This window comes from Pipistrellus kuhlii, unplaced genomic scaffold (assembly GCF_014108245.1).
Source record: "Pipistrellus kuhlii isolate mPipKuh1 unplaced genomic scaffold, mPipKuh1.p scaffold_m20_p_11, whole genome shotgun sequence".
Classification (NCBI taxonomy): domain Eukaryota; kingdom Metazoa; phylum Chordata; class Mammalia; order Chiroptera; family Vespertilionidae; genus Pipistrellus; species Pipistrellus kuhlii.
In genome coordinates, this window is record NW_023425416.1 from 47,294,916 (window position 1) to 47,322,867 (window position 27,952).

Below are 27,952 nucleotides of genomic sequence, written 5' to 3' on the forward strand. Positions count from 1 at the left end.
CCTCACTGAGATGAGTTACTACATAATTATCGGGCGAATCTCACCAGACGCTCCAGGTTGACCCACGCAGGAGCCGGTAGAACGTGATGACGCACGCGCTGCAGGTGTTCGGCCCGGGGCGGGGAGCGGGGGCAGTGACTGGGCACGCGCCTGCGCGCCGCGGGGCCGCCGGGTCGCGCGAGTGGGCGGGCTACGCATGCGCGCGGAGCGCGGCCTTAAGGGCGGCGGCGGCCCGAGCGGCCCAGTCGGCCCGTCCGCCGGCTAGGAGGCAGAGCTCGGCGCTTGCGCAGCGGCGGCCATGGCGGCGGAGGACGAGGACATTGGCGAAAGGTGAGTGCGGCCGGGACTGGTGGGGCTCGGGCGCGAGCCTTCCTCGCGGGCCAGGGGCCGAGTCCGTCCGGGCGGCGCCGAGGCCTGGCCCGGCCGCTCCCTCGCGCCGCCGGGCCCGCTCTGCCCCGGGCGGGTTGCCGGTCCGCACCGGGCGCGGGAGGTGACTGAGTCCGACCCCGGCAGCGCCCAGAGGCCGCTTGACCCCGCGGAGGGGCCTCCGCGCTGTGGTGTGGAAGCGGCTCCGCGGGGCGGCGGCGGCGGCGGCGGTGGGCGGACGCCCGGAGCCGGGCTCGTCGTCCGCGGCGGCCTCGGACCCTGGCCAGCGGTTCCTGCACCTGACCCCCCACCCCCAGGCGCCGGAAACGGCCGAGCCACGGGGTCCCCCCCCTGACCCCCCACCCCCAGGCCGTTTGCAGTGCCTGGGGGTGGGGGGTCAGGTGCGCGCCGTGCGCTGTCCAGCCGGCGGCCCGGACCGATGTGCCGCTTGGGCCGGGCGTCCCCAGAGCCTGGAGGGAGGGGCGGCGCTGCTTGGGGCGCTCGGGGGGTGGGGGGTGGAGAGCCCCGACTCCCCCTAGCACCCGGGCTCAGACCGGGGTTCACCGGGGAGGGAGCACCCCGTCGTGAGGGAACTGGGGTTAGAAAAGTGGGTAGATAGATGGCTTTGGGTTTCAGAAAATGTCAAACTTACCATGACTTTGTACAAAGTCAACCCCGATGTGGTCAGCAAGTTAAGAATGAATCTTTCAAACGGAGGATGTCCCCTTTGCTTCCAAGCGATCGGATGTACTGGGAAACTGTATGTGTATTCAAAGGACACACATTTAGAAAACTGTATGAAAGTTGGGAAACAGATGTCTCATGTGAAGCTTTTTCGTATGTATACTAAGTTTAAGTTACTCTTTTCCACCTGTAAACCAACTTGATGCACCTGTCAGCAGATGGATAAGTAGTAGTTAATAAGTGGAAAAATTCATTTGCTTTGAACATTAGTAGTCTCAAGGCTAGTAATTTATGTTGGAGAGTAATAAACTTCTGTGCTCCCCCCCTGCAAGCTTAACCTTTTGATATCAATTCTCCTTCAGGTGTCTGGATAAAGGTGCATATGAAACAGTCTAAATGATAGAAGGTAATGTGGAGTGCCATGAAGAGACAGGAGTATTTGGAAATTATGGTGTTCTGGGGGAGGGAGGCAGGATTGGAGGTAATTCTGAAATATTAAAAATTAGGTTGTTCCCTTGAATTTTGATTATATGAGAAATGAGGGGGTGTTTGTTTGTGTTTGAGCTTCCTTGTTCAGGTAGGATGCTGAATGTCACACAAACAGGAGTTGCTTGTCTCCAGGTGCTTTTGGCTTTTGAGACTGCTTTAAGGTGGACTTCTTTGTCTCCCTGTTGTTGTGGGGCTTGGGATGCAGTACAACTGTGAAAGGAATGTGTGGCTTTGGGTGATGGCTGGAAGTCACAGGAAACAGATTATAAAAAATCCTTAGCAGCTGACTAGCCAGGGTGCCACAACAGAGGTTGGTCTCCTTGGCACTCTTGGCAATACACTCGAGCTGTGGCCAGTGTCCAAACTAGTATGGCCTTCTGAACTGTACCAAGCAGGAGAGCAAGTACCTGCTCATGCTGGCTGCTTCCTAAATGTGCTCATGTGAAATCTAAGGTTGACCCTGTGTGTTAGGTATTGCTGATCCCATTTTTCAGTTAGACCTGCAACTGGGAGTTTACTAGCACCCCAGGGCCAGTAAGTAGTAGGGCTGAATTTGAGGTCCCTAAGTGTCTGGATTCAGTCTAGCGTGCTTTCCCCATATCTCTCCTGCCTCTCACTGGGATGGCAACTAACTTGGGCTGTTTTGTTCTTACTTATCTGACTTATTCAACTGCCACTTTCTTATTTATTCCTTGCATTGACAAAAGCTCTGTTTAAAAAACAGAGGCCGGATGCATGAATTCGTGCATAGGTGGGGTCAGGCCAGCCTAGCCAGGGGGAGGGGACATGGGCGGTTGGCCAGCCTGCCTTCTGGTCCAACTCCTGGTTAAGGGGACGATTTGCACATTAGCCTTTTATTATATAGGATATACACTGAGTGGCCAGATTATTATACGTTCAAAGATCATATTAATCTGGCTACTCAGTGTGTGTGTATTTTTTTTTTTAATTTTTTTTGGTTAATCTACAGTAGGACTAATCCAGCAGCCAAGTAGATTGTGGAAAACAGAAGTCTTGAATCAAGTTTCCTATCCTTAAGAATTTTCAGTTTTAGATGGAAAGATGACACTAGCAAAGGAAACAATTATAAGAAGTCTTAGGAAGGTGTTTTTTTTAAGCATATGATTCTTGTTTTTTCCTTTGTGACTCTCAGTAAAGACACGCATGCCTGGGAGCCATTGGCTTTCCACATCTGTTCCCTTTCCGTTGTAATACTGGAGAAAGCTAAATGTAACAAGAGTAGAGTAAACTTCTGTGAATTAGAGCAAGGTTGTCCCAGAGAATGAGTAAGTAGCCATTGAATTCCGAGGAAAGCTGTCACAGAATTGCTCATTGCAGAGTAGACTATGAAATAGGTGGTTTGCAGTGATGCTGTAGTTGGCTCATCCTGGCAGCCATTGCTAAATTCTCAGGAATTTTGACATGCATTGGCAGCTCCAAATCAGCTATGGTGGTAGTATTTACACCATGGGAGTCTTCAGATGCTAGAAATAAGGGTGTGTGTGTGTGTGTGTGTGTGTGTGTGTGTGTGCCTCCCCCGCTCTCTTTTCCCTCCAATGGATTTACCAGTATCCTACAGGATTTGCATTAGACTTTAAGTATAGTTCTTGGAGATAAGAGAGTGAGTGGATTTCTATCTTTTAAAAGACGGTTAAAACCAGTGACTCCTCTTTGTTGCCATCTTCCAAACCTTTGCCATCTGATTTCTTAAAAATCATAGAACTCTTCAATGGCACATCTCAGTGGGCTTTTATTTTTCTTGGTACTTATATTTCCTGGGTCCTTTTCAGTGTCTGATACTCTAAAGATGGCTACCCCTTGCCTTTTTTTAAGTGTGTAAACCCAGGTGCACAAAACAATGGACAGGGCTTTCTTAAAGCAAATATAATCTTTTATTATGGAAGTTTGAGGCCTGAGGTATGACTGCTTCATGACCTGCTTCGTTAGGAATTTATGATCAGATCCCTCTGAGAGGCTTCTTCAGGTAGATTTATTACAGTGACTCCTTTTTGTCCACACTGCTGAGTGTCATGAGGTCACCTCTTCCATTTTCTGACTTTATGAGGCCCCTCTTCCCTGGCTAGCTCAGTACTTTGCTTTGTGAAGAAGGCACTCATGTAAAGGAGGCCTGTGATTTCGTTGTGTTAAGAAATCGGACTGTGATTGCCCTACTGGCTGGAGAGCCTCCTTCTCCCCCCGCCGCCCTTCCCCCCCCCCCCCCCCAATGCATGATGGCTATCCCTTTTTGAAATTTTTAACAAACATTCTAGCTCTTGCTTCTTGTCTTACTTCAGATCAGTGTCACTTTTATTAGGTTCTCTTCTTTTTCCCATTCTTTAAACCTAGTCATTCTCCAAGATTCTGTCTTCATCTTCAGTTTCTGTCTTGTTTACTCACACTCCTTGTTGGTGGAGAAAATTGAAATCTCATCCTTATTATGGATTCCTCTTCAATAGTTTAGTGCCACGTCTAATTGTGTGCCAAATTTTGCACCTGTTTTCTCAAATGTAATATGTCCAGACCAGGAACTTATTTGCATCTTTCTTTCCCTGAACTAAACAATACAAAATGCTCAGTTCTCCCCTTGAACTTCACTAATTTTATTAGGACCCTTTTATTAAGATTCTTCTGGTCATCCAGATTCAGAACTATGGCCTGTCTTTTTAACTTCCCTCTCCCTTCTTCATCACTCTGAGTACCAAGTTTGTTACCACATCCAGTAGGTTCTAAGCACAACATCACCTCTCCATTCCCACTGTCACCTGGAGCCACCTGCACCCTCCTTACTCCCTTTTCTAGATTATTGCAGAATCATTCTGTTCCTACGCTGTCAACATAGGTTATTTCATTACTTTTATATCCCCAAGAAGCACAGTGTTGTTTGTAGTGCAGGTACATACAGAGGCTTTACTACATATCCTCAGCCTGACTTCAGAGCCCTTTGCTGGCAGTGTGGCTTCTGTCTGTCTTTGGAGTCATATTTCCTCTCTGTGCCTGGGCTCTCGCCAAGCTGTGTCTTTCATGGTTTCCTAAACATGTTCCTTGCTCCATTTCCCCATGGCTTAGTTCACACTACTGTTTCTGACCCAAAACAGAAACCTCTCAGAGGGATCTGATCATAAATTCCTACCGAAGCAGGTCATGAAGCAGTCACACCTCCCTTCTTTAAAGGTCCTTGTTATTTTCCTAAACTTTTCTTTATGGCACTTATACCATCTTTTGTAGTATAGTTATATGTGTAACTATACTGTATACTTACCTGGCAGGAGAGATACAGTGATCATGTAGTATAGTTATTTGTATATTTTTTTGTCACCCCATTGAGTACAAAGCTTTTTTGCTTTACTCAGATGTCTGGTAGAAGCCTTAAGGGGCCTTATAAAGTTCAATAATTTTTTACTGAATTAAATACATTTATGCTGACACAAACATTAAGATTAAAAAAAAAACCTAATAGTTGATTATATATTTTGCAGCTGTGGAACTTAAATTTTTTCATCCTAAGGTATTCTAAGGACATCAAAAGATATATTCTTAAAAATTCAGAGTTTGAATTTGAGTAGGACAACAATTATGATTATGAACTTAGATCATTTTGGAGAAATTAGGAATATGATTCTGTTTCTTGACCTTGAATGAGCCAACCCTTCACCGGTTTTTCCTGTTCTCCAAAATGCCAATCACAGACCAGCAAATACTGATTTCAGTCCTGTGACAAAGTTAATAAAAAATTAAGGTATGGTCCATTTAAGGAAAACAACACTGGATAATACATTTCAGAATTGTATACATCTCTGAACAAGTCCTTAAAGATTTGACTTATATTATTTACTAGAGGCCCAATGCACGAAATTCGTGCAAGGGCCTGCCTTTGCAGTGGCCCCATCCCCTGCAGCTTTGTCCAGAAGGACATCCAGTCTAATTAGCATATTACCCTTTTATTATTATTATAAAAGATAATAGTTCAGAAACATTATATTGTTAGGTTTTTAGTCCAGCCCCCTGGTTCTATAATTGCCCACCCCTAATTAAGAATTATAAAAAATTGTGTGGAAAGATGATTTTATTAAAAAATATTATTCAAGTTGAGGTCTGGGATTTTTAATTTTCTTGATCTAGTGCAGGGGTGGGGAAACTTTTTTTGCCAAAGGCCATTTGGATATTTATAACATTTGCAGGCCTTACAAAATTATCAACTTAAAAATTAGCCTGCTATATTTGGTCAAACAATTAACTTATACCTAATGCCTTGGCAGGGCCAGATCAAATGATTTTGTGGGCCTTATACAGCCAGCTGGCCAGATGTTCCCCATCCCAGATCTAGCGAATGAACTTACTTTATTTTTAAAAATGTATTTTTTATTTATTTTAGAGGGGAAGGGAAAGGGAGAGAAAGCTAGAAACATCAGTTATGAGAGAATCGTTGATTGGCTGACTCCTGCATGGCCCCCACTGGAGACATAGCCCGCAACTCAGGCATGTTCCCTGATGGGAATCAAACCATGGCCTCCTGGTTATTACGGCCACACTCAACCACTGAGTCATGCAGGTTGAGCTAGTGCAGTTGACTAATGAGTTTGCCGACGACTGTGTAAAGCATTGCCCTTACCCAGAAGTTTTGACTTCAGGTTAAAGACATTAGTACATTATTAAAATGTTTTTTAAGTGTTCTTTCCTAAGGTAGTGGTCGGCAAACTCATTAGTCAACAGAGCAACAAACCATTGCTCGCAAGCCGCAGTTTGCCGACCACTGGGCTATTGGATGAACTTACTTCAGAACTAACACTTGAATTTGTTAAGCAATTTAAGTTACAGTAGAAATTGAAGATTGCACATGTAGCTTTCTTTAAGTATGTTTGATGCTGTGTCTGACTCCAGAATGCCTTGCTTACTGTGTGAGAGAAGGTAGGAAACAATTGTGGGGGAAGCAGCACAGGGCTGTGTCTAAAATACTGCTGATTCTCCAACTCTGGTCTTTTAAGTAAAAATTACAGGTTAGAAATGAAAAAAAAATGTTAGAAGAATGTTAATGTGTTACAATATATTAGAGGGCCTGTGTTGTCATTGATATAAAGGTTAGTGATAAGGCATTTAAGTATTATTTACTTTTTAAAACTGGCATGTTAATCCCTTAAATTATGGGCATGAGTCAGTCTGTGTGTGTGTGTGTGTGTGTGTGTGTGTGTGTGTCTCTCTCTCTCTCTCTCTCTCTCTCTCTCTCTCTCTCTCTCTCCTTTTTCCAAGAATGGAATGTAGAAAGAAATTTCTCAGGAAAGAAGGCTTTTATTTGTCCAAATGTTATAATGTCCAATTTGGAAGTTTTCAATCATTTATTGGTTGAGGAATATGTATATATGCACCTCTAATTGGAATATTTACAACAAAAATCAAACTTCATAGTTGCTCTAAATGAGATAGAATACTGTGCTTACAGTAGCCTATAGAGACCAATAATAAACCTAATTTTTTTCTCTTAACAGTACTAGCATAGGGATAGAGACCATTTATAAAATTGTAATATAATGAAATCCTTTTTACTTATAACCTAATTAGAAATGTTATTTAAGTGGCCAAGAGTGTGTGGAAATTGGCCAGATTTTTGTACATTTTCTTCAGAATACTTTGAAACCTCTTTCACTGTTTCACAATATTTATGGATTGTGCAATTCAGGTTTAGTAATACTATAGATATTCCAGTGTCTTAGAGAACACAACAGGGATTACCAAGAAACTTAAATGTTGATTGGATAGGACATAAGTACAACATTAATTATATATTATTTATTTATTTTGAATATATATTTTTATTAATTTCAGAGAGGGAGAGGAAAAGAGAGAGAGAAACATCAGTGATGAGAGAGAAGCATGGATTGGCTGTCCCTGCACACCTCACACTGGGGATCGAGCCTTTAACCCCAGGCATGTGCCCTGACCGGGAATCGAACCGTGATCTCCTGGTTCGTAGGTCAGTGCTCAACCACTGAGCCACACTGGCTGTGAGCCATCTGTGTCTTCTTTGGAAAAATGTCTATTCAAATCTTTTGCCCATTTTGATTGATTTTTTTTGTTGTTATTGAGTTGTATCAGTTTTTTTTTTAATGTATTTTAGATATTAACCCCTTATCAGATATATGGTCTACAAATGTCCTCCCTGTGAATGGCTTTACTTTATATTATGATTGATACTTGGGTCACTTCTGAATTTAGAGCCTCAGTAATGGATGATGGTGTTTCTTGATTATCTGCTTAAAGTCTGGAAGTTAAATTTTGCTTTTCTGTTTATTTTCCAAAGCTATGAAGAGACTAACATGCAATACCACTTGAATTTGTTAAGCAGTTTTAATTACAATGTAAATATAAATTGCGCATAGACATCTTGGTGTGTTGGTCACTCTTTTATAGGTAAGCCACATGAATTTAATTTTTACTTTTAATTTTTTGACCTCAGAAGAATGTTTGGATATCTGACAAGCTTCAGTCTTGTGCCCTTAGTTCTAGTCCTCCTAGACTAGAAATGCAGAACAACAATGTATGACACAGAAGATCGTGTGACAGGGGCAGAGTCCCTTTGAGGATGAGATTAATTTACCTCACAGACGGGATGAGGTTGGATGGGTGTTTTAGAGTAATAGAGGTAGCAAGCTAAGGTGTGGGAACTTGTGAACAAAGATTGATCAGCTGAAGGATGGAAAATGTAGACCCTCTGCTTTTCACCCTATAGAGATATGTAAAACTCCACTTTAAAAAAAATTATCTGCTTTGATTAAAACAAGAGGAGCATTAGTGGTTGAAAACTTTTAATGTAATTTTTAATGTAATGTTCTAGGCTTGCAAATGTAAAAATATTACTTTGCATCTTGGATAAGACATCCTGTCCTTTGAAAGTTGGTTTTATGATGAGAGGTAGACAAAATTCCTGTATTACAGGCTGGAATATGACATTTTAAACTCTAGTGTCTTGTACATTGTAGAATGTAATTATTTTTTAAAAAATTGAAACAAAGATTGAATTTGTATTCAATGATTCTCTCTGACAAGAACTGTGTAAGATTTGAGGGATATTTTAAAAAATTGATGGGACTGAGTTGTAACTAACTTCTTGGTACTAGTTCATATTTTTGTGATCACATATGGAACTATTCCTGGATAAGAACAAAGGAGCTTCAGCTCAATAATGGCTTTAAATTTTTTAAGCTCTAAACATCATGAGATTCTTTTAACTGCTTATTAATTGCTTTTATCCAACAGTTGAAAAGGTGTTGAATAAATTAACAAGTTCATTGCTGATTTGTAAATAGGTTTATATGTTTACAAATAGGCTAATATTAATGTTTTACATTAGTTCATACTTTAATAATAAGTTATATGGAACATTTGTGGGAGATGCCTAGAGGTCTTACCTTATGCTGTTAATACAGAAGGTTAGGTTTAACGCTAATAGCAGAGACCATTGGAGTAGAGCCTCATTCTAATACAGGCTATAATGTATCTTCTCTGCAGACCTAAGGAATATGACTTTATCCTACAGGCAATGAGAACTCATATAGTATAAAGAAGGCAGACACCTGAATGAAAAAGGGGCTTTGAACTCAAATCTCTACTTGTGTCATGTAACTTACTAGCTGTGTACTCTTGGACCTGCCTGGTATTTAACATTTCTGAACCTCAGTTTTTACATCTATGAAATAGAGATAACTTGGAATGAGAGTAATCTGGATTGTGAGTGACTTAATCATTCAGAAAACAGTTACTGAGTGCCTGTTATACATAATGCCCAAAGGAACTCTACAGAGAAGGTAAATGTTGAAGGATGAGCCTACAAAGCTGAGAAAATCTGGATGCTGGGTCAACCCATCCAAAACTTAGTACATTTCTCTACTCACATCTATTCTTATTCATGTGTTCTGTGACGTCATTAGTGGCATTTAGACAAGCTAGGAAGCCTCTATTATACCTTTATATCTAACCAGTTATCAAATCCAGCCATTTACTTTTTTTGGTATAACATTTTATTAGAATGAACTGGAGGCCTGGTGCATGAATTCATGCACAGTGTGGCCTAGCTGGCCTGCCCAGATTGGGGCCAATCAGGGCTGGCAGTGGGGAGAGGCTACAGGAGGTTGGCTGGTCGGCACGCCTCTATCGTGCTGGTTGGCTGGCCGCATGTCATAGTGGCCGGTTGTTCCAGTCGCTTGGCTTTTATATATATATATATATAGATTGCTTAAATATTAAGTATTCATGGGTTGAATTTTGGGTCAAGATAGAGACCTTCATTATAATCCCAGAAAATTCTTTTATTACTCAAGTGATCCTCTTGTAATTCATTGCAACCAATTCATTTCAGATGAAGCAATAACTTTTTTTGTTCATATCATCAATGTATATTAGTATGCAAGGTATAGGAATATAAATTGAGAATACAGTTATAAGCCCAAAGTCCTTAACTTTCAAGGAAATTACAGTTGCGTAAGGATTCTAATCTAAGCCAGTGGTCGGCAAACTGCGGCTCGTGAGCCACATGTGGCTCTTTGGTCCCTTGAGTGTGGCTCTTTCACAAAATATCATGTACGGGCATGCACATACAGTGCGATTGAAACTTTGTGGCCCATGCACAGAAGTCAATTTTCAGCTTTCAAAAGAAATTTTAATCGTTGTATTGTTGATATTTGGCTCTGTTGACTAATGAGTTTGCCGACCACTGGCCTAAGCGACTGACTGTCCAACCGGTAGCTATGATGTGCAGTGACCACGAGGGGGCAGATGTTCAGTGCAGGAGCTGCAAGCTGCAGTGACTTAATAGCTGTGGTTCTCAGGTGATGCACCCGGAACCAAAGAGGAGGGAGCCCAATTCTGGGGTGAGTCACCCGAGAACCACCCTCTTGCAATCTGGGACCCTTTGGGGGATGTCAGAGAGCCATTTCCAGCCCAGTCCCCACAGGCCAGGCCAAGGGACCCCACCAGTGCACGAATCCATGCACCAACCTCTAGTGAATAAATAAGAATTTTATTACACAACTTGGGAAGTAAGAAAATAAAGTTTGAGTATAGGGTGCCATCTTGCCACCTTGATCTAATCCTGTTGGGGAAATGAAATCTAATCTGAGGTTGGTGAGAAGTGTAGTGAATCACGAAAGGAAGGGGAGATGCACATTCCAAGGATGTTCAGAACCAAGAAGCAAGAGAACAGGGGATATTGTATGACTAGAAAATAGAGAGAGAATATGAATGACATAAAGGATACTAGGGTGTCAGGTAAAGAGCTGGAGAAAGACTGAGTTTTCCATTGTAGGTGCCTTAACTTTGAGGCAAGGAATGATGCAGAATGACAATTCTTTGAACCCTTTCTAAACCTTGGCCAACATTCTTCCTTTAGGAATTACTGCGTAACGATGGAGCATCATCTTAGTGACTTACTGTTATTGTCATCAGTGTAGTGCTAGCTACCGTTCATTGGATGTTTCTACCTATTTTATCTGGGGACACACTTCATGTTCTATTTGTGATAGTGGTCCCCAAAGATAATGCTTTCCAAAGGTTTGGCCATGTTCTAATCCTTGGAACCTGTGAATGGTACTTTATATGAAAAAGACTTTGCAGACTTTTAACTGATTCAGTTAAAGATCATGAGATGATTCTGAATTATCTGAGTGGGCCTAAATGGATTCACTAGTGTTTTTTCAAGTAATAGGCAGAGAAGATTATAGGCAGGCAGAAGAGGAGACACACAAAAGAGAAGGCAGTGTGGTGATGAACTGGAGTGACCCTGCCACAGGGTAAGGGATACCAGCAGCCACCAGAACTCCGAAGAGGCAAGGAATGAATTTTCCCCTAGGGCCTCTATTGGGAACATGGCCCTGCTGACCTCTTAATTTTAGCCTAATGATACCGGTCTCCTGAACTATAGAAAAAATTTCTGTTTAAGCCACCAATTTGTGGTGATTTATTACAGCAGCTATTGGAAACAGCCAATGCACTTGTTAGAGCATACATTATGCACTTCCTGTGTGCATGGACTCAGATGTCTTTTCCTTCACTGGAAGTGCTTGGACTTGCACTCCACCTTTGAAATAAGCTCATTCATCTATGGCGTTCAAGTCAAAAGCAACTTCTGCTGGTGCCAGGGCAGGAGTTGAAGGTCCATCCTCTCCTTGGCTGGCTACGTCAAGGCATGTCACTTCCAGCCTCCCGGCAGCTTGTTGCCTCAGGCCTGGTTCCTTTTTCTCTTTGTTCAGCTATCTTCTGCCAGAAGACTAGGTCATTCTTTTCATTTACTGTTTGTTGAAACCCAAAGCTTTTTCACTAAAATTAACCAGTTCACTCTAGTCAGATTGTACGAGGGCCAATCCCTGGGAAAAGTACAGAAGAGAGGATTACAGAGAAATGGAGCCAGAGCCATCAGATTTAGTCAGTCCCTCTTCTTCTGGACTTAAAGCTATGAATTTATAATTTCCATTACCATTTAGCTAGATTGAGAGGTGGCCTGGAATTTGCCACCATAGGCCACCTATAAGTTTACTCCACTTCCCCTGCCCCTGCATAGAAAGGAGGAAATACAAACAGGAGATGGCTTTAATGTCCTACTTTTAACTATTAGATTTGAAGCCTTATTATAAAAGCAATCTCATATTTTAATAAGATTTCTCTCAATCCTCATAGCAGTTATATTTTATACCCTCTCATGGTCTCTGACTTGCTTGCACTTCCACACTGGTAAGAGGCTGCCTTGGGAAGAGGAATGCCTTTTTTTGTCTCTCCTCCCCCCCCAATTTTTATTTATTGATTTTGAGAGAGAGAGAGCTGGGGGAAGGAAGAGAGAGAAACACGATTTGTTGTTTCATTTATGTATGCATTTATTGGTTGATTCTTGTGTGTGCACTGACCTGGATTGAACTCAAAACCTTGGACAATGCTCTAATCCAGTGTTTCCCAAACTTTTGACATATGGGTACCCCTTCTATAATTTTCGTAACGCTGAGTACCCCTCGTACTCATGAGAACATAGAATTAGGTGCAGCTAAGCACAGTGCAGTGCATACCCCCACCTAACTCTTCCCGTACCTCTGGGGGTATGTGTCCCACACTGCTGAGCTACCAGGGCAGGGTTTGTCTTTTCTTAGTCTGTCCATTTTTAACCCCTGATTATTTAGAATCTGACTATCCACAGTGATAACATAGGTAGACTTTGATATTCACTTGTAGGGTCACAGTTGGAGTTAAATGTCTGTAATCTAGTATTTACCACAATGCTTTGTTCTGATCAGGTGAATTTTGTCATATGTAGATAGCTTCACCCTCAATAAGTTTTCTATTCTGCTTTTCTTCTCTGTATAATAGTTGGGAGTTGAGAAGAGCATTACCTCACCTCTTTGTGTTTTGCTTTGATGCTCTAGGTCAGGATGGCTAACTGGTTGGCTTCCCACATGGTGCCCTACGTCTACATCACAACTTAAAGAAGCCGAAGAGAAAATTTTAAAATGTAAGGCCTTCTTCTTATACATTAACAGTTGTTTGCTAAAATAGATTCAGTATTCATATTGTCCTGAAACTTAAGATTTTGTGGTATGTTAGTTGTTTGCAGAACTTTTTTTTTTTCTTTTTCATGTCATGAGCAAGAAGAGCAGGGGCTTCCAAACTTTTTGGTCTGCGGTGTCTGTTATATTCTTAGTAAGGACCCTAAGGAGCTTTGTTTATAGGTAATAGGTGTCATTTACAATATTAGAAATTAAGACTGAGTAATTTAAAATATGTTAATTTATTAATTTATTTTAAAATAATAGTAATAAACCTATACAAGTTAAAAGAAGTAACATTTTCTAAAAATAACTACTTTTCAAATAGAAATGTAGTAAGTGTAACGTTGTTTACATGCTTACAAATCTCTTTACTGTCTGATTTAATATAAGGCATCTGGATTCTCATATTTGCTTCTGCATTTAGACTGTTGATAATCACATTTAGTTATGTGTTTAAATACGATACTGTTAATCCTTCCCTAAATTTATTATTTACTTTTTAGGGAAAATGGTTTCTTTTGAGTCTGCAATTTAGTCTTCAATGCTTAATCTTCAAGTGTTAGAAAAATCCAAGGTGGCATTCTTTTGTTTTGTTTGCAAGTATAGAGACCTCCAAATAACGGATTCAGGGAATATTGAGTTCCTCTCCATTTCTAGGGGGAAGGACTCTCATTTGATGAATGTGGAAAGAAGTCCAAAGAACTACATGACTTGCCAAAAGACCTTGACCATACGAACTTGAGACTTGTCTGAGATGGATTGTCCTTCTTAGATGTAAAATATGATAGTTAAGAATTACTTGCTTTAGTGAAATGTAGACTTTTTTTTTTTTAAGGAATGATATAATAAAGGCTAAGATCATACGAATGGTAACCAGTTGATTTGTAGATTATTAATTTCTGATTGTCCTGAGAATACTTTCCCTCCTCAGAGGTAGTGAAGTTGAGCAGAGTTTTTCTTTTATGTTTTTATTAGGTGTCCCCTGTATATATAAAAAAGAAGCTGTTCGTATATCTAATGGAAATAAAATATGGACACTGAAATTCTCTTATGATGTTCCAAATAAGACTCCACTTGTCCTTCTCCATGGTTTTGGAGGAGGTCTTGGACTCTGGGCACTGAACTATGAAGATCTTTGCACTGATAGACCCGTTTATGCTTTTGACCTGTTGGGCTTTGGACGAAGTAGTAGACCTATGTTTGACAATGAAGCGGAAGAAGTGGAGAATCAGTTTGTGGAATCCATTGAAGAGTGGAGATGTGCCCTAGGATTGGACAAAATGATCTTGCTTGGACACAACCTGGGTGGGTTCTTGGCTGCTGCTTACTCACTGAAGTACCCGAAAAGGTAAGTAATGGTGACACAAGAGAAGCACCTGTGCTAGTCTCTAGTTTCTATCTTTGGTGCTTTGTATCTGAGCCTTACAAGACAGATTCTTTTAAAAGACCCTAAGCACGTTACAATTAATGCCCAATTTAGTAGCTGAAATAATGATGTCAGATTTTCCTATTTCACATGCTACATATTGATAGAAGCTTAAGAAGGGACTTTCTATTTGTTAAACTTAGAATAGATACAGTTGAAGCCACAAATAAAAGTTGCTGTGGTATTGCTTACTATTATTATCATTAGACTTATGGATCCAACAGGTTTTTCCAGGTTGTAATAAGCTATAATAGGAAACCAGAAGGTTAGAAATTAGAATACCTAGTGCTATGTTTTTGTTTTTTAAAAAATATATTTTATTGATTCTTTTACAGAGAGGAAGAGAGAGGGATAGAGAGTTAGAAACATCGATGAGAGAGTGTCATCGATCAGCTGCCTCTTGCACACCTCCTACTGGAGATATGCCCGCAACCAAGGTACATGCCCTTGACCAGAATCGAACCCGGGACCCTTCGGTCCCCAAACCGACGCTCTATCCATTGAGCCAAACCGGTTTCGGCTATGTTTTGGCTTAGAGCAAAATCACTTAACCTCTAAGCTTTAGTTTCCTTTACTACAGAAAATATACCTGTATAATGTATTTTAAAGGGTATTATAATTATACTATGTCCTAACATTTATTGCTATAGAACTATTTTTCAAGTCATTTAATTAATAAGTTTTTGCCTCAGAGTCTTTGTAGCATCTCCTCCTTTCTCTACCTGATTTTCTTGTGTTATTTCCTATTATGTTACTTCTCTGAAGGAAGATCACGTTATAGTGCTTAAAAAAAATGGAAGAAAAGTTCATTTTTTTTGTTTATCTTTCGGAAAGAACCAAATAATAATCAGGATTTTTGGTTGCCAAGGTATTTTTTCCATTGGACTAATTTTTAAATCCAAAATTGCAACCAACTGTGACATTGAGGTCTGTGGATGAGACCTTGGGTGATGGTCATTTTCAGAGTGCCTTTATGCACCCCTGAGGCTGCTCATTGCATAACTCCATGTACATGTGGGGCAGCAGCCCTGTGTACCTGAGGTTTTCTTCCTCTGGAACAGCCAACTTTTCTATACAGGTTCTTTATTTAAACGTCAACATTTACACTTGACTTTTGTGGAGAGTTTATGGTCCTGTGTATGCTAGACAGTGATAGTTTTTTCAACTGGCAGATCAGTTCTTTTAAAAAAAAAAAAATCAAATTTCCTTCGCCTGGTTGGCTGTTTGGGATTACTGCCTTTAATTGTTCCTACGCTTAGTGACAGATGTTTGTCACTGAGAGAAGGAAGTGGATACTTTTCTGGTATAAGACAACAGGGTATTTGTGGGGATTGAACTTCCTTTGTTTCGTAACAGATGTTTATGAGGTCTCTCTTGTGGTATTTATCCCTTGGAGATGTGATATGGGCCAGACTCTGGTTATGAAACCCCTGAGTCTTAGAATCCTGGTCTCTTCGTGGCTATCTGCTACTTAAGTTAGGGAGATTTTTCACTTGCAGTTATGAATGTTTAAAGAAATAAGGATTTTCAGAAGGGAATGATCACTTTAAAATTATCTATAAAAGAGAATAGCAACATATTTTGAATGACATGGTTGACAGAATAGGTACCTAAAACAAAGCCAGTGATTCCAGTCTTGGACTGACTACATTTATAGAAATTGAGATTTGAATGTTTGTGCCTAATACTAGAAATAAAACTAAAGTGTCAGGATCAAGAACCACCAAATATTAGCAATAGATGAATACGAGAAAGCTTGAAATAATTAGCATGTTTAAATTGGCTGATTGCTAACAAATATTGAGTAGAACTCTGTAGAATGTGTTGAATAGTCAATCCTGAATTCTTAATTGCATAACTTAAATTATTCAATGCAGGTTAATGTCAAAATAATGAGATTCTCTGGATTGTCAAATATCCCCAATCATTAATGAAGTTCAGTTAAAATCCTGTGCTTGGCACATAGTGGGTGCCAGTTTTATTTATTTATTTTTTAAATATATTTTATTGATTATTTTACAGAGAGGAAGGGAGAAGGATAGAGAATTAGAAACATCGATCAGCTGCCTCCTGCACACCTCCTACTGGGGATGTGCCTGCAACCAAGGTACAGGCCTTGACCGGAATCAAACCTGGGACCTTTCAATCCTCAGACCGACGCTCTACCACTGAGCCAAACTGGCTTCGGCAAGAGTGCCCAGTTTTAAATGAAACAAGGAGGCTACTAGACTGATGTGGCTCCAATGCCATGGCCTATGTAAGCAAATCAGAATCTAAGCCTGCAAATGTCTCAAGGTTATGAAATCGAAAACTAAGGACAACGAATCACAAACAGCCAGTCTTTCCTTTTGCTTAATGGAGCATTCCTAACTACTTCTGGTTGGCACTGCCTGATTCAAATTTGTTTTTGCTCAAACTCTTAAAATTTTTAATATGCTTCATTTTACATTTTACCAGTATCAACTAAGCAAGTATGGAACTATCTACTCTAAATGTCTCTTATCCAACTTTCAGGTATTTCTTATAAACTAAAGAAAAGGACACTAAGTAACTAACTTAGAAAGTGTTTACAAGTTGCAGCAGAGAGCGGGGACCGGTTTGGCTCAGTGGATAGAGCGTTGGCTTGGGGACTGAAGGGCCCCGGGTTCGATTCCGGTCAAGGGCATGTACCTTGGTTGCGGGCATATCCCCAGTAGGGGGTGTGCAAGAGGCAGCTGATCGGCGATTCTCTCTCATCGATGTTTCTAACTATCTCTCTCCCTTCCTCTCTGTACAAAAATCAATAAAATATATTTTTTTAAAAAGTTACAACAGAGTAGGTCACAACTGGTCTTTACTTCTTCAGGAAAAGGTTTTCAGATCATCTGACCTTTTGATCTTGCCTGGCTCTGTCTTCGGACTCTGCAGAGGTGAGCTGAACATTTCTTCTCAGCCTTTCTTGAGAAGAAAGGTGGTTCTACTTGATCTGAAGTTGGAGGTACTTAGTTTGTTGTGCTCTGGACCTGTCCCATTCTCCCCAGGGGCTTGGAGGCAATGGGAAATACCCGAGCCTGCCTCCATCTGAGACTTGCTCATTTGTGCACTCACTAGAGTTCTTTCTGATCCTTTTTTTCCCCTTTCCTTGTTGCATAAGTAGGTCCTGCAGACTCCCTTGTGCATTTTAGTTCTTGCTCTGAATATTCTCCTTGTTATAATATATGTAGTTAGTGGCAGAACTTAAAATTTATGAAAGTCGGGTTTTATACCTTTGCTAGCACTTAGACTCAGCTGTCCCAAGGGGTTAGAGCTTGTGTGTTGTCCACACTTTGCCCTTTATACTGCATTCACCTCACCATCTTCCAGCTCAGGACCTACTCTAATGACTAACCTGGAGAAGAGTGCCTCTTTATGGTTTTTTTAAAAATATATTTTATTGATTTCTTACAGAGAGGAAGGAGGAGGATAGAGTTAGAAACATCATGACAGGGAAACATCGATCAGCTGCCTCCTGCACACCCTCCACTGGGGATGTGCCCACAACCAGGACACATGCCCTTGACCGGAATCGAACCTGGGACCCTTCAGTCCACAGGCCGACACTCTATCCGCTGAGCTAAACTGGTTAGGGCCTCTTGTTTTTTTGTGTGGTTTTTTTTTAAATATATTATATTTTATTGATTTTTGTACAGAGAGGAAGAGAGAGGGATAGAGAGTTAGAAACATCAATGAGAGAGAATCATCAATCAGCTGCCTCTTGCACACCCCCTACTGGGGATGCGCCTGCAACCAAGGTACATGCCCTTGCCCGGAATTGAACCTGGGACCTTTCAGTCCCCAGGCTGACGCTCTATCCACTTGAGCCAAACCGGTCCTGGCGGTTAGGGCCTCTTTATGTTTTGAAATTGATGGGCTATTGTCCTCTTGTTCCTCCTCTGCTGGTTCTTTGTTTTTCATGTGGTTCAAGTAAGTCTCTGATTCTTGACAAAGGTGTCTGATAGGATGACTCATATGTGGTGTCTGGGTGGACCCATTTCTTAATCCTAGATGTGAACTAAGAATCCCATCATGCTATCAACTGCAGAATATGAGAGGCCAGGGTCTGGATTGCTACTATACTAATTTAGTTATACTACATTAAAACCAAATAACTACTATCAAATGAGATGATCTTTTCATTAGAAAAGGAGGCAAGAAGATAGCCTAGGAACTTGGTCTACTGCAGGGTTATAATAACCTGTGATACAAAACCTGTGGTTAGTCTTTCCTGGAGGATGAAAGTTAAATTACTCACTGCTCATGTGGTTCTTGCCACTGTCTTCCCGGCTTCCTGGAATGAATTCTTCTCCAGTAGTCTTCCTATTTTTGCTACTGTAACTATCTAACATTTACTTTATATTTACTATTTGATAACTTTGCACAGTCTATCTCATTTTAAAGCCTTACAATAACAAATAAGGAACAGTTGTTTTCTGAGGTAGTGGAAGTAGATGATATATATAACTCCAATTTAGACATTATTGTAGAACTTTAAAAAAAAATGATTTTCAAACTTTTTTTACTAGAACCCTCAGTATGAGTTGTGTGTGTGTGTGTGTCTGAAACAAAGTTTTGTGCAATGATACACATATATTTTTCTACTCCACATTATATAATTTTATTAAAAAAACAATCAGGCCAGACTGGCTCTGACTCTCTAAATGGATTTTACTATCCACTAGTGAGTAACAACCTGCAAGATTAATATGAGAACTTATTGTGATGTTCTCATGTCATCTGGGAAACCAGGAAATCCAGACTAGATAGATCCTCTGCTTTTTACTTGATTATATTTTACAAAATTTATATATCCTTAAAGACAAGGACTGAAAGGAAATGTGGACAACAAGACTCCAAATGTTTACTGATCATCTGTTATGTGCTAAGCACTATGCTAGGCTGATGACACAGGATCAGTTATTAGAGCAATTTATTCTCATTTGTTAAGCTGCCATTCTTACCTAAAGATGATATTTTACAGATCCGTAGTAAACAGGCAAGCCAAATTTAAGGCAAAACCAAAACAATCACTTAACCTGACTTTCCCTCCCTCGAATTTTCCTTTGTCCTCTTCCTTCTTGGGTTAGCGGGTCTGTAAGAGTCTAGAGCAGACTGGGCAAGATCCTACAACAGATTTTAACAAAAGTTTAGTCATCTTTTAGGGTAGAATCATTTTTTTTCTTTACGAGGTAAGTCAATAATGAATAATACCATTTTTTTTTAATCCTTACCTGAGGCTATTTTTCTCCATTGATTTTTAGAGGGAGTAAAAGGGAGGGGAAGAGACAGAGTGAGAGAAACATCAGTTGGTTGCCTCTTGGGGATCGAGCCTACAACCAAGGTATGTGCACGAAATTTGTGCACTCAGAGGTCCCTCATCCCAACCTGTGCAGTCCAGGAGCCCTTGGAGAATGTCTGACTGGGGAGCAGGCCAAAGCCGGCAGTCAAACACCTCAGTGCTATTGTGGAGGCGGGAGAGGCTCCCACCATTGCTGCTGCACTCACCAGTCATGAACCGGGCTTCTGGCTGAGTGGTGCTCTCCCTGTGGGAGTGCACTGACCACCAGGGGGCAGATCCTACTCTGAGTGCCACCTGGTGGTCAGTGCACATCATAGCGGCTGGTCATTCCCCCGTTTGGTCGATTTGCATATAGCCTTTTATATAGGATAGTCTCATAGAACTTTTATGATTGAAGGCACTCAAGGTCTATAGAAATATCTTGCATGGCACATTTCCACGCAGATTCATAGTTACATTCTACAAATCTTGGTGTTATGAAATCTAGAGTGTAGTATTAGGACCAGCCTAGAGTTGATAAAAGTGAAGGGCTTTGCCTTTACTAATATCTTTATTTTTTGTGCTTAGCTTGTCCTTAGGAGAGAGCCTTCTGCCCAATGGCTTGTTGGCATCTGTTAGTATCCTGAAGTCAGGAGATGTGCATTTTAATCCTTGTTCTACATTTACTAGCTTTTTGTCCTGGAGCAGATCACACAGTGTACCTCAGCTTCCTTCTCAAACCTGTGAGACAGAAGATTGGGCCCTTGGAGCTCTGGGTCTGTGTGCTGAAACTGTCTGTTGGAGAAAATGCAGTGAGAACAAAAGTGTGCTGGCAAAGAGAAAAACATTTAATACCAGGAATAATAGCCACCTTTACCCTGAGTGCTGGTTTCTCTACTTTTCTGATTCATTTATGACTTAGGAAGGGACTTTAGAATCATTGTCAATTCATCCCTGAGAGATTGTTGCTGGCATTTGTTGGCTGTTTTGTTTACAATTGAATATCATCTGTGTCAGGAAGACCCTTATGCTCTGCTTAGATCTGCATGATTTACTATATAATATAGTAATAATATATTTATTTACTATATAATATAGCCACTGGAAGGAAGTACTCTGGGAGTTATGGCTTTCTTTCATCAGAAAGCAGTTTCAAAGGATGGAAAAATAAAACTATTAGTGATATGAAACAATTTTATGAGTTTAGACTGAAAAGTTCCTACCTCTTGTCAGTAAGGAAGAGAATTAGGAAAGGATAGCATCTGCGGCCAGTTTAGCATGATGTCATGGGTGCGGTAGGTGTGCTATTCACCAAAATAGCATCCAAAACTAGGAAGTACCTTTCAGCCCATTTTACTACATTATCCTTATGTTTGTGAAAAGTCAATTTAAAGTTCTTTTGAACCCACTTAATCTCCTAATGCCTCCTAAACTATTTTCTGAGTGTAATATTAATCTTCAGTCATTTCTGCAGTGTCGGCCTTGAGATAGATTGAGCCACTGGATTTTTCTGAGTGGTCATCTGTCAGTGTAGCTTAAACAACAACAAATACAATTTCTCAAGAATAGTCACACAGTATCATATACTCTTAGATATCCTCTCAAATCCTATCAAATCTCAAAAGTTTATATGTAACTAGTTTATATGTAATGAATCCGTGCACCAGTAGCTCTCTGCAGGGCCTGGCCACTCTGCGCCCACTGCCCAGAGCCTCTGCATGGCCCAGAGACCTGTCCGCGGGTGGGCACAGAATGCTTGCCTCATCACCAGGGCGATGATGCAAGCATTTCATGGGATGACGAAGCAATCACTCCACCAGGCTGCTCACGCTGCCTGCTCTCAGTGGCACCCCTTGGGACTGGGGGACTCCAGCGAGGCTGAGAGGACTGGGCGCCGCCATCTTGTGGCTGTGGGTACCACAGCATTGTGACGGAGTGACAGTTAATTTGCATATTTACCCTATTACTAGATAGGATAAGAACATGATGTAACCTATTCAGTCCTTGGTCTTGTCTGTAATGTGAAGGTTGTTAAAGGTGGTTCTTTTGTCTTTATTTCATAAATTGTGTTAATTCTTGACACTGGGGTGAATTTGCCAAATGAATGTAAATCCATTCTTTTCCCAACAGGGTAAATCATCTCATTTTAGTGGAGCCTTGGGGTTTCCCTGAGCGACCAGACCTTGCTGATCAAGACAGACCAATTCCAGTCTGGATCAGAGCCCTGGGAGCAGTATTGACTCCCTTTAACCCTTTAGCTGGCCTCAGGATTGCAGGACCCTTTGGTGAGTGTTTAGATCTGTACCCTAGGAAAGCAGAATGTTTATATGTGAGCAGTAAAGAAGTATTTGTTGATCACCATTGTTAGTCAACATCTTAAAAACAAAGGGAAAAACTGAACCTTACTTTTTCTCTAAAAAGTACCAGTCCATGCATAAAGATGAATGAAACCAGACCCTTCTCCTCAATGAGGAGTCTTTGAGGGACTGGGCTGGGGGGAGTGCTCTCTGGACTTGTTGGTGGCCATTAAAGAGCACTCGTCAGGCTGATGATATCCAGCTGCAGAGGTCATGTCCAGCTGCAGAGGTCATGTCCAGCTGCAGAGGTCATGTCCAGCTGCAGAGGTCATGTCCAGCTACAGAGGTCATGTCCTGCTGCAGAGGTCATGTCCTGCTGCAGAGGTCATGTCCAGCTGCAGAGGTCATGTCAAGCTGCAGAGGTCATGTCCAGCTGTACAGGTCATGTCCTGCTGCAGAGGTCATGTCCAGCTGCAGAGGTCATGTCCAGCTGCAGAGGTCATGTCCAGCTACAGAGGTCATGTCCAGCTGCAGAGGTCATGTCCAGCTGTAGAGGTCATGTCCAGCTGCAGTTTTTGAAGCCTGACTTGATCTACCATGGAAATGACGGCAACACTCACAGAATCTTTTCTCATCCTATAATGTCGGAGGGTTAAGTAGATAAAGTTCTTTTCTGCAAAGATTTTGGGAACTCTTGTGTTTCCAGTCATATTTTAAGATTCCAGTGCTTAGTCTTTGATTTTGGTTCATTTGACCCTCAGCTCCTCTGTTTTAGTCTCAAAGCCAAGGCAGTTTCCTTCCTTTTTGTCACAGATGGTGGTGGTCTGGACCTCCTCTGAACTACCTAAGAATCTTTGTAGTAAGTGGTTTTGACTTGATCAGAAAAATAAAGTATGAAAAGAAATTAGGAGACAGTGGTAGAAGATGGATGCCTCCCATTTATCGCTTGCACATGAAGGTGGTGGTGATACTAGAGAGTAATGTAGACCAGGGGTCGGCAAACTCATTAGTCAATAGAGCGGCAAACCGTACGTAGCTCTGCAGTTTGCCGACCACTGCTGTAGACTATTAACTACATCATACAAATTCTTGATGGAGCTGCATGATTCCTTCAGAAATAGTAAGGGATGTCATTAAAGAACCAAGACCTTGCTAGAATAATAGGCAGTGATAGCAGAAAGGGAAACTGGTTAGTCCCTGGGCCCCAGAAATATGATGGTTCCTGCTCTTCATCTTCTTTCCTTTGGGGCCTTGTCCCTGTTCTCCCCTCAGGGCCATAGGACCTCTGTGGGTGCCTGGAGTATTGTTAGTGACCCAAGCAGAAACCCTGAATTTATTTTTTCCACAGAAATATATATATATCTTGGTAAAATATAAGTTCATTTTAGATATGAGCTGCTCTGTTCATCTGCTATGTTTAATAGAATCTATTTTCCTACAAAAACAAATCTTAGAAAACAATCATATGCTTTTGAATTAAAGAGCATCTGTGGATCACATGGAACACTTGAATTCTTACTTTGAGCTCTCCTTAGGGAACTTGAGGAGAGCAGCTTCTAGGATACATGTTTCTTTCCACCTAAAATATACATTTGAATACGTATGTTGTAAGCATGTAATGCTCATTATATAAGCAAACAATGAAACTTTCTGTATTAACCTGTAAGTCAATTATAATTTAAAACACTGACCATTTAAAACATTCATTTTCTGTTAAATAGGTTTAAGTCTAGTACAGCGTTTAAGGCCTGATTTCAAACGGAAGTATGCTTCAATGTTTGAAGATGACACTGTGACAGAATACATCTACCACTGTAATGTCCAGACTCCAAGGTAAGGCTTATCATTCTAACTGCACTGTGTTCATAGTTTCGACTTTCCTTTTTTGAAAATATGCTAATAGTCTAGGAGATGTTATCAGTAGTTAAATGACATTCTTAAGTTACTCATCTATTCTTGGAGCTCTTTTTGTGTAAAATACTGGATTCTGATAGGAGTTTGAAAAGTAAGGCCTGTTTTCTTCCCCTAAAATGCTTATGGATCACTTGAGGAAGTCTTGGTCTCAGGCATCTGTAAGAGACCGTCAGAGTTGAGAGATAAGAAGACTTCATATAAAACCACATCCTGAAAAGGAATGTTCTCCCAAAAAAGAGTGCTGGATTAAGCAATCTAAATAGTTTTCTGTATCATGGATCTTCTTAGAACCTTTTATTCTGCTAAGAGTAATAAATCTCCCAAGTTCGGGGGAGATGTTATGCAGCATTTTTTAAGTTCATTTGATGATTGCACCTCTTGTTACTAAGCAGCTCTTAATGGTGAGGAGTAAGTAAAGAGTGGGGGTAGGGGAAGAGAGATCCTGCATGTATTTTGACAGTAATTACAAGGATAGAGAGAATGAGAGAACATAGTAGCTACAGGGAGCAAGAAGGCCAAACACGGGTGTTTCTTATTTAAAAAAAAACACACAAACAAATAAAACTGAAAAAAATAGGGATATTGTTTGCAAGGAACCAAGGGAGAAAACGGAGCCCAAAGATGGTGGGGAGCTAGGAAGAGCCCGAAAGACAAGACCCTAGAGTTGGTAGGTTGAGGATCAAGAAGGGAATATGAAGGTGATTACTCCAGTTCTCATGCTTCTGTGTGTACCAGAATTCTTGGAGCTTGTAAAATATGTGATTTCTGAGCCCTGTTTCCCAGAGTCAGGATTAGAAGTTCTGGGCTGCATCTTTAACAGATGCTTCTAATGTAGCTGGGCCGTGGCCCCCAAGTGGTACCTCATCCTCTCTAAGATGGAGACTTGAGTATGAAAGGCCGAGAGGCTAGATGCAGAGACAGTCTCCCTCACTTTTTTTCCTCCCTAACTTTTGATAGCGAATATGTATACCTACTTCATTTAAGATTGAGACTATGGAAGCTATTGAGGTGTGACTATGGCCTCACTCTTTAATAAAGTGGGTTAGAGGGAGGCTGGAGAGGGTTGGAATCATCAAGAGACAGTTTTGTGACTCAGGCAGTAGGATCTGGTAGATTAGGTCTACACATTTTGACTTATTCCTACAATTTTTAGTGGTCTATCCCAGATACATCATGTGTTTTCCTATACGGTCTTAGTGTCTTACTCTTCACTTACATTTCATGATTACTTGTCCTGTGGTAGCCTTTCTTACAGTGGACCTTAAAGCCTTCATAAAAGGCAATTCAAAATTACGCCTAATACTGTAAGAAAAGCAGAAATGACAGCAAAATGGGTCTATCCTGGGAGTTTGCAAAGTGTTGTGTAGCCATGATTACAAGAAGCAGGAAAGACTCAAGAAAGCAGTTCATTATATTCACAGGTTCCAGGAGATCACAGAAAGGCCAGGTTTTGGACAGGAGCAAAGGGAAACAGGTCAGAGCCTCCATGGGGTCTTCCAGAAAGGCACCCAGCAGGCAGGGTGGCATCTGGGACTGGCCAGTGGAGTGAGGTCGGTAGGCTCAAAGAGTGGGGGTAGTCTCTAGGTGCTGGTTATCTGGTCCTGGATGGGTAAGGCAGAGGAATATTGCCTCCTGGATTGTCTGGGCAACCAAAGAGGTGGGATTCTGCACTTGTTCATTTGCATATCGAAGGCATGTTCCCTGTGGAGTCCTTTGTCACCTCTGAGAAATGGCTAGTTCCTGGAGGCACATTCTTTCTCAGCCAGCAAGGTTTTAAGATGTCAAATGTTAAAAGTATAAACAATACACAAAAAATGCTTAATTTTAATTTCTTATCTTGGTATAGGCCTATAAAAAGCAGGTGCTATGAACCTGTGGAAAAGCTGTCTTCTATATTTGAAAAAAGTTAGAGTGAAAAAAATACATTTTAACTATTCCCATAGGAAATTTAATCATTTAATAACATGGAGTTAGGGCTGCAAGTTTTGATTTGGCTTTATTTAATTCACTAGAGTTTGGACATCCATGTTTATCCAACAAAGCACACACCTTCTGCAGGGTGTATACAGAGGTATAAATCTTCTGTGGGGTTGTTCCTTACAGTTTCTACTAAATTGCTTTCTGTTTAAGCTGAGCTTTTTGTTAAGTGAGGAAGAAACTTAATGTGAGTCTGTTTTGATACATGCTTCTCCCCAGAAGTCATCGTGCGATTTTCTTCTTTTTCTTAAAGTGGTGAGACAGCATTCAGAAACATGACTATTCCTTATGGATGGGCAAAAAGACCAATGCTCCAGCGAATCGGCAAAATGGACCCTGACATTCCAGTCTCGGTGATCTACGGCGCCCGGTCCTGCATAGACGGCAATTCTGGCACCAGCATCCAGTCCTTACGACCACACTCATACGTGAAGACAATAGTAAGTGGGTGGCTTTTGGGGGGGTTTCAGTTAGGTGAGATCTGTTCTGATCTTTGCCTTCAATGAGATTGCTGGCCACCTATGCTTTCACACCTGAGCTGCGTGCTGCAGCCTCGGTCTGATCTGGGACCACTGTGATGGGGTAGGACTGGACCCACACTGGCCTTCATGTCCAGGCGGTAAACTGCCTTTCTTACGGCTGTGCCTGACCTTAGAGCCACAGCGTCTGAGGTGGGAGCGCCTGGAAGAGGGGTAGGTCCAGAAGCACCTTGGCCACGTCCCCCTCCCAAAGCAGCACACTCTCACTTCGTTCAGTTCTCTGTGGCCCTGTCTTAGTGGTCAATTTGGAATGGTTTATTTTTTTATTTTTGCATGTTAAAATTTTAATGAAGCTCAATAGATTTTTCCCCTCTTTATTCTCTCAGATTCTTTATTTGATAGAAATATCTAGAATGAGGCAAAAGTAGGTTTACAGTTGTGAGTACATGAAATAGTTGATTCTTGCATTGTTATTTATTGTATTATTTTCCATATGAATAACTGTAAACCTTCTTTTACCCCAGCCTATATAGTACCTAGTTGCCTCAGAACAGTGTTGCTTATTCTTTTTTTTCTTTTTTTTTCCATAAAAAGCAAGTTGTTCACTTTATTACAGGTTAGTGCTTTCGTAAAATAAATATCATAGAATATCAAACAGACAGTGAGGGACAGCACGCTGTGCAGAGCATGAACCAGAGTTCATGGGGCCTCCCACTCTGTGCACGCATGCACGTGCATGCGTGTACACACACACACACACACACACACACACACACACACCTTCAGGGTTTGTACCGTTTCCCCTGCCCCCTCTCCAGCCACAGCTATGGGACAGTCACGCTCATCTGATGTCGTCATTATGTGATTTGGAGAGAAACCAGAGTATTCTTTTTTATTTTTTTAATTGATCTCAGAGAAGAAGGGAGAGGGAGAGAGAGATAAAACATCAAAGATGAGAGAGAATCATTGATCAGCTGCCTCCTGCATGCCCCATATGGGGCATCAAGCCCTGTGTTTTATTTACATTTAGCTGTTCTGACTTTCATGGATAAGCATCTTTGCTTATGTCATTGCTTTAGTAAATCCCTTTCCTCCCTGACCACCTGCTTTTCCTTCCCCAGGCCATCCTTGGAGCGGGGCATTATGTGTATGCAGATCAACCTGACGATTTCAACCACAAGGTGAAGGAGATCTGTGACACTGTGGACTGAGCACCGGGTGATGGGGGAAGCTCTGACTGACAGTCAGTCCCCGGGAAGAGGAAGGAACACAACAGAACCAGACAGTCTTCTTGGCTGTACTTTGCACCTGTTTTCTCTGTGAAGCTGATTGCACACCTAAACCAGTTAGTGCCTTCTAGAAGAATGCCTTTCTTTCTCCCTCACAAAGCCAAAATATACACGAGCCTCCGAATCTAATAGCTTTAATAAAAGATTGTTTGTCGCTCTGCTGTACTGAGAAATGGTAATTTTTTCAACTGAAATTGTTTTCATTTCTGTCTAACTTTGCTA

At 41.3% G+C, this 27,952-nt stretch overlaps 1 protein-coding gene and 1 long non-coding RNA gene across 4 annotated transcripts; both read left to right on the forward strand.

Moving 5' to 3' along the window:
• Positions 1–67: 67 nt before the first annotated feature.
• ABHD5 (abhydrolase domain containing 5, lysophosphatidic acid acyltransferase) lies at positions 68–27,884 on the forward strand. Of its 3 annotated transcripts, none has more exons than XM_045579476.1 (7): positions 68–330; positions 14,031–14,403; positions 21,905–22,059; positions 23,793–23,904; positions 26,216–26,402; positions 26,828–26,879; positions 27,563–27,884. In XM_045579476.1, the coding sequence occupies exons 1-6, from the start codon at positions 87–89 to the stop codon at positions 26,867–26,869; spliced, it is 1,113 nt and encodes a 370-aa protein (XP_045435432.1). In that variant the 5' UTR covers positions 68–86; the 3' UTR covers positions 26,870–26,879; positions 27,563–27,884. The 3 variants fall into 3 exon arrangements, with proteins under 3 accessions (XP_045435432.1, XP_045435431.1, XP_036287916.1); XM_036432023.2 differs by lacking the exon at positions 26,828–26,879 and adding an exon at positions 12,933–13,018 and having other exon boundaries at positions 178–330; XM_045579475.1 differs by lacking the exon at positions 26,828–26,879.
• LOC118715552 lies at positions 20,866–21,898 on the forward strand. Its single transcript, XR_004986931.1, has 2 exons — positions 20,866–21,413; positions 21,755–21,898. It is a non-coding gene; the product is annotated as an uncharacterized LOC118715552 (long non-coding RNA).
• Positions 27,885–27,952: the final 68 nt, after the last annotated feature.

Coding starts and splice junctions, on each gene's coding strand:
- ABHD5 (XM_045579475.1), top strand. CDS start 87: ATGACGCACGCGCTGCAGGTGTTCGGCCCGGGGCGGGGAGCGGGGGCA. Junction 14,404..21,904: donor TCACTGAAGTACCCGAAAAG/GTAAGTAATGGT, acceptor TTTTCCCAACAG/GGTAAATCATCTCATTTTAG. Junction 22,060..23,792: donor CAGGATTGCAGGACCCTTTG/GTGAGTGTTTAG, acceptor TCTGTTAAATAG/GTTTAAGTCTAGTACAGCGT.